The 10,237-nt window shown below is 40.2% G+C and overlaps 1 protein-coding gene across 1 annotated transcript; it reads right to left on the bottom strand.

Moving 5' to 3' along the window:
• Nucleotides 1-6,156: 6,156 nt before the first annotated feature.
• On the bottom strand, nucleotides 6,157-9,733 carry MAP1LC3C (microtubule associated protein 1 light chain 3 gamma). The gene is made up of 4 exons (XM_018572952.1): nucleotides 9,676-9,733; nucleotides 9,542-9,597; nucleotides 9,231-9,337; nucleotides 6,157-6,331 (listed from the first exon to the last, which is right to left on the bottom strand). Exons 1-4 carry the CDS (start codon nucleotides 9,731-9,733, stop codon nucleotides 6,157-6,159), a joined length of 396 nt encoding a protein of 131 aa, XP_018428454.1.
• Nucleotides 9,734-10,237: the final 504 nt, after the last annotated feature.

The following is a 10,237-nucleotide window of genomic DNA, read 5'->3' as shown; positions in this document are numbered from 1 at the left end:
GGGAACGAGACCATTGACTACAATGGGATTTATATTTTTGAGCGTTTTGTAGAGCGTTCGTCGAGCGTAGAACGCGCTACAAAACGTTCAGGTGTGAACGAGGGCTAATAGGTACTCCACTAGGGAAGTCAGAAATGGAAAATGATTTGGAGGGTCATAGTAGACCACAGATTCAATAACAGCACGCAATGCCAGGATGTGGCAAACAAAGCAAGTAGAATACTGTCTTGTATTAAAAAGGGAATGTACTGTTGACTTGTGTGGGGAGAGAAGCTGTTTTGATGCAAACAAAGGATGTCCTTTAGCTGGAGAGAGTCCAGAGAAGAGCAACAAAACTAATTAAGGAGCTGGAGGACCAAACCTATGAAACTAGGTTGCTAGATTTAAACTTTCATGCTGGAAGTGAGGAGATTAAGAGGGGGCATGATTTTGATGTACAAAATGTTTAGTGGTAATGGCAATATCAGCAATAAACGTTTTACTGTAAACTCCCTAACAGGGACTAGAGGTCACCACCTAAAATTGGTGGAGAAAAGATTTAACCACAAAGGGGGTGGGGGCTTCTTTTCAGTCAGAGTGGTTACATTTTGGAACTTTCTGCAACAAGCAGTGGTATCAGCAGAGAGTATTGAATCATTCAAAAATCAATTAGATACCATCCTAAGAGACCATAACATACAGGGGTACAGGTACTCTTAAAAACTTAGACCACACAGGGACTCATATACACACATGCACGCACAACACACACACACATAGACACACAAAGGTTGAACTTGATGGACCTGTGTCTTTATTCAACCTCAAATACTATGTAACTATGAAAAATACAAAGGACAGGCTGTTCCCATCAAACTTAAAATCAATGAAAAACGTCAAAAATTGACTTATAAATTGCGATAGGAATCCTAGTATGGTAAGTAATATTAGTAAGTAATTGTAACCCCGAGGAGGCTAATACCCCAGGTTGTATTAAGCCACCCATTACAGCATTACAAATATCAAGTATCATGGTTTGCTACTGGTATTAAAATATCAGATCTGTAATATCTTGCTGCAAAGGGTTATATGTGTATTAGCTTACGTTCAGGTTAGGGTTAAGAGAAACTGAAATCTGTAAGCTGTGCCCAGAAAAGGCACCAGTATTTTCTTTGGTCTTCACCCCATCACTGACTTACTATACCTTCTGTCTACAGAGACATATACTCTGCAATGTGTCAATGTGAGCTTTGCTTCCTCATTATGAGAGCCTCCAGCAAGGAGAACATTGAGCAGTCAATGGTGGCAATTTCCCTCAGTAGAAGAGGCATTATACTCATCTATCTGGCAGCCCATGTTCTCTACTTTTGCTCTTACAGCGATGCAGCCTCAATTACACTGTAGTTCTATTCTTCAAGCCCTACTCCACTACAAGACACAAAAGTGACATAGTGGTCAGAGGAAGGAACCACAATGCATGGTGGAAGACACAGGACACTCCTGGAAGTAATGATTTCGAGAGAATCTGAATAAGGCCCCATTCACATGGTGACTAATAACGCGTCCTGGGAATCCAGCGGCAACAACCTATGAATTCTAGTGGCATGAATCCCAGGTGTCCCTGTCAGATGCCTGGGGCAACCTATCCCGAATGGCATGTAATTGTACCATGTATGATCACATCTGGACTGACAGATGTGGCTGCTGTCACTATGTCATTAACTTCAATGAATACAGCGGCCGCATCTGTCCGCGGCAGTCCACATGTGATCATACATGGTACAATTATATGCCATTCGGGATAGATTGTCCAAGGATGCAGGACAGATGCTTCCAGCTGTCCAAACCACATGTAATTGTACCGTATACAATTACATGTGGACTGGCGCTGACAGATTCGGCTGCTGTCACCCTGCCATTAGCTTCTTAGGGTACAGTGTCCACATATTAACGGGGATACCTGGAATCCCTGCTGCAGGAATCTGTAGGTTCTTGCCACAGGAATTCCTGAACACCCCGTGTGAATGTAGCCTAAGGCTGCAGTACTAAAACAGGGCAAAGTAGGAGACATGGGCCACCGCACAGGCGAGTATACCTCTTCGGTTGCAGATAAGTGCCATTAGAATTTTTATTTAGAACCTGACAAAGGTCACCAACATGTTAAAGGGTAACTCCATGCAAAAAGTGAAATGTATAATTTAAGTTGTAACATTATCTAGGAATCCTGAAACTCCAAAGGCAGACTCAAATTGCTCTGAAGCCAATTTTTTTCTAGTTTTGAATGGAGTGGAGATTAACTAGAACATTTGTCAGGTTTTTATTGCTGCGTCCCCCTTAAGGAGATTCAACCTCTCAATTTGTCTTAGGGACCTTAATCCCTGAAAGAAAACCCCAAATTTTGGGCTGTCAACCAGAACAGGAAAAAAATGGGAACACTAGTGATGGTGAATCTGCTGCGCAGCAGGGATTAGGGCTGCAACAACTAATCGACATAATCGATTATAATCGATTATTGAAAAAGTTGTCAACTTTTTCAATCGATTAATCGGCTTCCGATTGGTTGGCCCTGTTCACGGCTCCACACACGCTGCGCGCCACACCTCCTCCATACCCCACGCTCGCCGCTGCCAGATCCGCCCGCATCCACGCTCCACATGCCGCACCTCCTCACGCTCACCGCCCGCCCAAATCCACGATCGGCACAGGGACGCGGAGAGGATAAGTGAGGAGCAGGTGTGGGGGGATGACAGCCGCCGATAGACAGGCCCGATCTCAGAAACAAGTTGCTGGAAGACTGCTCAGGTAAGCCTGCACTTTCCCCCACATGGTGCTCTATAATGTATTGCTGGGATTTGTATTCCTCTATAGCTGATGGTACATTGTGCTGTATATTATACATAGGAATACAAATCCCAGCAATACATTGTACACTGTGTGTATAATGTATTGCTGGGATTTGTTGTATTCCTATATAGCTGGTGGTATTCTGCATTGCGCTGTGTAGAGGACTACAAATCAAGGAATAATACATTATATAACGCAATGCGGAATACCACCAGCTATAGAAGAGTACAACAAATCCCAGCAATAATACATTATACAGTGATGCAATGCAGAATACCACTCGCTAGAGAGGACTACAACACCTAGCAATGCTACATTATACAACGCAATGTAGAATACCACCAGCTATAGAGGACTACAAAACCCAGCAATAGTACATTATAAAGCGCAATGCAGAATACCGCCAGCTATAATGTACTATTGCTGGAAGTTGTTGTATTCCTCTTTAGCTGGTGGTATTCTGCATTGTGCTGTATAATGTACTATTGCTGGGTTTTGTAGTCCTCTATAGACGATGACATTCTGCATTCATTGCTGTATAAATTTACACTTTTCATTTCACTATATTGCACACCACACTTTGTTTTTTCTTTTTTACTTCCGCCGCTCCAAGCTTGCTCCTGTGATGGACTGCAATCTCAATACAAACTAGTTGTCCCATCACCGGAGCCATTTTTTAAAATGTATTTTATTTTTTAATTTTTGTATCCGATTAATCGAACTTAATAAATCGGCTAACTAATCGATTTTGAAAATAATCGTTAGCTGCAGCTCTAGCAGGGATTTTTGTTTACTTGTGGGGGCGTTTCAGTTGACTTCCCGTTTTGACAATCGGCCAGGAAGTGAAGGGAAATCTCTCCAAAATGACACATACCAAAAAAAAAAAAAAAGCAGACCAGGTGTTGTAACCCTCCCTTACTGTATCCAAAACTAAAATATTTTGACTTCAATACCAATTTAAATCTAAACTGCAAACATATTTTGGGTCCCCCAGGAGCTTTTGCCATAACAAGCAAATCTGCTCAACATATTTTCACATTATGGCACACTTGCCTTAAAAAGCTTCCTCCTCCAGCAATGCCTTGTCTGTGTTTCCCCTCGTGGCTCTATCACTGGCACTTTCATCTTCTCCTGGTCTTCTTTCAGGTTTAGAGTCTTCTGCTGTCTAAATTGGCCAGGAGCGGATGCATCTTCTGCACATGTGGGCAGGAGCTGCTTTGTCCCGTCCCAGAATTGTGTGGAGTCTATATCCTAAAGCCAGGAATCACAGGTGGCTCTGGACAGGCTAACAGTAGCCACAGCATTCCACCTGTATTTGGAGGTAATTGCACATGGATCAACTACCTCCAGCAGGAGACAGATGACCGCCCATGGATGCAAGCAGTTTGAGTCCAGGGGTGATCATCTGTCTCTAACCAGAGGTAATCGATTCATGTGTGATACTACCAAACATGGGCGAAGAGTAGTGGCCAAAGATTCTTGCCACAGGAATCCAGCTCCAGGGTTCAATGCATTTATAGCAGAAAAGATATATAAAAGGGCTACCTGTCAGCTTTCTGTTGATTTGTATTGGAGTGCCTCCTTGTGGATACATTCAAGAAGGTTACTTTTACAGCTGAGAATTTGTTTTTTGCCATCACTCGCTTTCAAAAGGTACTGTGTTCTAAAATAGCCACACCCCCAAGCTCGCTCCTGTGATGGACTACAATCTCAATACAAACTGGTAAACTAAACATGAGACAGTAATCCATAACAGAGCATGTTTGAAGCAGTGGCTAGTTTAGAACACATAGGGACCATGGAGAACAGAAGTTGCCACCCTCCACAAGGAAGGACAGTGTCAGCAAGAATTCAGAGATGATCTGATGTGTGATACACAAATGATCTACATTTTTGTTAATAGTTAGGTAACTTCAATGCATTTTTAAGATATTACTCCAGAGTTTAGCATCAGTTTAAAAATCCAAATAAATGATGCCCTGCAAGAACTTTTCTACTCACCACTCCCAGCAGCCCACGTCTCTTGCCTTCCTTACGTTTCACTTTTGGGAGTGTTGGATGTCTGTTTCTCACCACTTGCTGCGATTCCATGCTCCAAAACCTACAGGACCTGGTCAGAGGATGGATCAATGGTGCAGAGATGGAATCCAACACTCCCAAAAGTGTTGAATCTAGAAGAATTCTCTTGCAGGGCACCTTCATTTCAATCCATTTACCCAAACTGGGTCACATTATACAGCCTTCTAGCAGGCTTCAGCATTTCTTGAAGCTTGTTAAAAGCCTACTGTATCATGTTGGTGTCTTTTAAATAGATCAATCAGCACTCCCAATAGGATACAGATTTAACATTTCCTTACTGCAAAAACCCATTTACATTTGTGCACTGCGTTGATGTGAGTTATGCTACACGCAAACATCATTTAACAATGACAGCACATTGAAATCAATAGGCTCTATGGTACGTTGCAGCATGTTGAAACAGATGTGCATTGGGGTGCTTGTTCAAAATTAATGTCAATGCATTTAACATGCCAAAAGCTGCAAAACCTTGCAGTACACATTGTTCTTATGCAAGCTAAAGCCTGTGTGAACAAGGACTTAGGAGGGGAGCACCAGTTTTTTTGCATTAAAAGAATTACTTGTAAAAATGAAGTGGCACCAGCCATGATAGTTTTACAGCTTTGGTTTCTTGCAGAATAGTCCTAGATGAAATTCTTCCTTCCTCAGGAAATCTGTCAAAGCCAAGACCAATAAAAGCTTACAGAGGTGCCATGTACAATTCCTCTATACGTCCATGGTGTACAAGCTTGTGTAACATTGAACTAGCCCAGGGGTAGACAACCTTGGCACTCCAGCTGTTGTAATGCATCATAGGACATGTAGTTCCACATGACTTTACAGCCACAGGCAGGGCTTCCCAGAGGCTGAGCAATTATGGAATTTGTAGCTTCAGCACAAGGTTGCCTACACCTGAACTAAGCAATTTCTTACGGTCTGAGGTGGCCTAGGAGATAGCTGCCCTCAACCCTGCCTTGTGCACAACATTTGCTCTTTACACAGAAGAGATAAGCCAGATTTTTTTTATTTTTTATTTATTTTAATAACAAGCCTTAAAATCTAATTAAATCTGAAAAGATCATATAGTCTTTATTACAAAGAGTCAACCGAAAGTTGCAGTTGAGAACAAAACTTTTTTTTCATTAAAAATTTAAAGAGAAATCATTAAAACAGAAAATTCCTGAGAAAGATAAAAACCAATCACCGATTGTCCTTATGAAAATGCGCTCTTCAAAGCCTCAGCAAGTTAGCGGCACTTGTTATTGCAGGCACAAGTTAACCATCACACACTCCACCAAACATTTCCTGAGATGCATAGGTCATATATAAAAACCCATCTTCATCTTTATTGTCTCTGTATAATTCTGATACAGTAAGCGACATGCTAGCCAGGGTCTTGTCATTTATTAGAATGTAGAAGGCTTGGGTGGCCGACAAATCCATTCTATTTCTGTATAAACGCAAGTATAAAAAAGTAATTTTAATGCAACTGAATTACACTGAAATATGTTTAACATTCTAAATTCAGGACGTAAAATTTTACATACAGATTTTTATAGCAATAACCCACATTTGATTATTTTAGAAGCCATTTACACCAATCAGGTTCACTGCAATGTGTTAAACACATGCATGTTTGTCATGCATTAGTGTGTGTTTGCATTATGGCAGACAGCATTTAAATGGGTTACCCAACGCTCCACAACAGATCAAGAATCAATGCATTAGACAGGCGTGTTGGGATTGCGATTCAGCATGAATGGCACTGAATTGTACCAATATGTGTAATGCACATTACCACAGCATGCTGGTGTGAATGGGTCCTGAATGTTTAATATGTATAAAGTATATAATAAACAGGGTAGAGGTGAAAGTAATTTACTCTGCTCTTTTGGACCCAGTTCTAAACCCTGCTGCAAGAAATAAAATAAATCTTTATTACAGCATTTATAGGCACAATATTTATTTGTGTGTGATTACAGGTTAATCCCAAATAGTATTCTGGCTACTTTGTGATTTGCCCAGTACTTCACATGGTGGCAGTCTTGTGCAAGTCCCAGGTGGCAATCCAACTACATCTTGCACAAATCTATCTCTACCTACACTCTGTGGCTGCTAGGGTGTTGGCCTTTAAAGAGACTGCTTGGGCAAAGCACAGGTTTACATGAACCCATCTGAACTTCTTTGTGCCAAAAGGTCAAACTTTGGAAGCAAAAACAAATGCCTCCACTCGAAGCCAAAGGCCCTAGTGACATTAAGTGAGGGCACATTTCTTGTGTATACCGCCACATGCAATACTTAGATTCATATAACGCCTTCAAGTATATAATGCAAGCCTGCTTTGATCTGAAAAACTTGATAAAAGCCAAGATGGAAGTTAAACTCCTCACAGCACTTGACTTTTGAATAATCAGTGGGTGCTCAAAGTGATTGCCATGTATGGTGCTGTACTAAAACCAGATAAGATACACAAAGTCACCAACAATCCAGATACATGTGTATCATGTATTTGAAGACTGTCTCAAAATGATATGAAAAATAAGTTTTGGGGCCTCATGGGGTCCCTTCCTCTTGTATCTTCTCATTTGGTTTGATCAGAATGCACTTGGAAGGAAACCACGGGGTTAAGAAGGGGTACAGGACCTTTTGCCAGAATTTTAAAATGTATGTTAAGGCAAAACTTTGTCGGTCACAGTCATTCCCTGCTGGGGACATTCATCTCTGCCCTGGTGACCATTGTCTCAAAGACAAAGTGGTAGTAAATAAAAAATGTAACCAATATTATCATAATAAGCGGTGAGGAGAACTCTTACAATGAGGACACCTGCTCTGGTGACAACTGAATTAAAGCCATTCCCTGTTCTATCCAGCTTGTAAAGAAACGTTTTGGCAAAACATGCACTTTCAGCTAACCTGAAAGAAAAGAAAGCCAATAAAGAAAAGATCAATATGTCCTTCCAAAGAACTGGATAGTTACTACTTCTCTGCCAGCATCCAACTTCTGCCTAGGGGGGCTGGATTTACATGCAATGCAGTTTTTGGCATACATCATGATGCCTTGAAATGAGCTACAATTCCCATTACAAACCATGGCAAAGCTCTGAACACGCCTTCAATCACATTAGGTGGAATGGGTCCTGAAAGTTTAAATTCGATTAATGGTTGTGAGAAAAGAACCCAATTTCATAGTAAGGGTATGTCTTGCCAGACATTCCAGGAGACTACATGTACACAGCAGAGGGTTTGGTTTTTGCCATCACATTCACAAGTTTCTCACATTGCATCTAAAGCTTTATACACGAGTGCCAAGACTAAAAGGTTTCTGTATTATGCAGACTAAACTAAAAAGTTTAGTATGGGAGTCATATTAGTTTCTTTGTTTTTACTTTTGTATAGAGGAGAGAAAAACAGACTGGTATATACTAATTTTTAATCACCATAATTACGCATGGGCAGTGTCAAACGGTGTAGCACCTACAGCTGCTCAAATACTCTACCCAGACAGGCCAATTGGGGTGAGCAATACGAGTGCACTACAACATCTTTGCCTATAGAAACTACAAGTGCCACAAAAAGAGCTATACAGAGAGCTTGCTTCCATCCACCATTATGGTTTACTACTACAGAGCATTCCTCTTTGGCATGCATTTCAGATTCCGACCCAAATACCACTGCTCTTTGAAAACCGTAACAGCCTGTGCTTTAATATACAGGATCACTTTTAGGGCTTGTTCATACCGTATGGCATTTTTTCAGCAACTGACCACCAGTCCCCACAAGGGCACATAGAAAACAATTGCTTTTCTATTTGCCCAGTACACACCATAATGCAGGTGTGACATGCGGTGCAACAAATGCAAACATAATATACTTCTAACTGACAATATTAATTGCGTCTCTGGCCACTGGTGCATGTGTTTAAGGCTAATTCACACTATGTGCAGTGACATTGCATGTCACCGCCAGGGCGCACAGAAAACAGTTTTATATGTGCCCAGATGACACCAACTATGCCTTGAGGTGGGTGGCAGTGTATTGTGTAAATGTTAAGACATGCTGCATTTTTCCATAATGCACTTGCGCACACAAAGTCACTGCCCACCACAACACAGCTGCAGTGCAAAACACCACACACACTACAAAATGTGTGCCAATTATGTTAGTACATAGCCTAATGAATCTCCCTCCCAGTTGCTTTACATTTTGCAGCATGCTTTAGCTTTGTAAAGAAGTTAAAATGATACATTATATTGTTATACCATATATATGAAATGCAAAAAAATATAAGGAATTTAGCATGAGATTGCATACTATTCTATGACGAAACAAACCAGAAGTAGGACACATACCTGATTATATTTATAAACTGAGACATGGGGAGATCTTGTGGAACAAGAAATTTTGTTTTGTCAAGGAGTGGCAGATATTTTTCTTTAGTGTACCTCTCCACAATGACCTAAAATATAAACATTATAAAATATATATATATATAAGAAGACAAAACACAAAAGACAAAAACAGACTTCTTTGTTCCTTACTTGAGAGAATTTTAAATATGGTCAGAAAGAAAATATTACATACTATAGAGCAGTTAAGAGAACAAAGATAATTATACCATATATAAATATTGTAAGGACAAATGAAATTAGAGACATTTTACCGGGATTTTAGTTGGAAACTTGGCCTTTATTCCAATGACTTCTGATTTTCGGATTGCTGCAAAAAATAAATAAATTAGAGAAGGTAAAAAATTGCGAACAGCTATTTTTGGATACTAAATAATTTAGCATTTACCTAATGGTTTTCTCTGTTTAAATGGTTTTGGTGGAACATTTCGAGGCGGCTTCTGCATTTCTGAGCCTGATAGCAGTACTGTTAATAAGTTTAGCTACTTTTTTAAATCCTTTTCTCTTTTTTTTTAATTTTATTTTGAATCAATCCCATCCAAACCAAAAGATCAGGTCCACTGCCAAATGAGTCCTTTTATACTAGTAGAACCACCTGATTCACAGCTTTGGGGGCGGGGAAGTGTTTGATTTAGGTGAAAATGGTAAAATATCACTTGTAAATAAGATGCATGTGGACATATACATAAAATCTCTCTTATACACAGTTCCCCCTAAATCAGAGATTAGTTACACTGATTTTATATAATTATTTTTCCACATAATATTAAGGTGTGGAGCCCTATAAAGCAAGACACATCGTCAAGTCCTTGACAAAAAGCCCAGGTTCTTTAACCCATTTATGTCTGAAGTCAGTTAAAACCTTTATGTTCAGATTGGCGTCTCGAAAGTACAATTACATTCTTATCTGAAATTATTTTTAACCTCATATGACAAAAATGTATATTTTC

This window comes from Nanorana parkeri, unplaced genomic scaffold (assembly GCF_000935625.1).
Source record: "Nanorana parkeri isolate BGI_ZX_2015 unplaced genomic scaffold, ASM93562v1 scaffold46, whole genome shotgun sequence".
NCBI lineage: Eukaryota > Metazoa > Chordata > Amphibia > Anura > Dicroglossidae > Nanorana > Nanorana parkeri.
The sequence above is the reverse complement of the archived record's forward strand: the minus strand, read 5'-3'. Positions and strand labels throughout refer to the sequence as shown.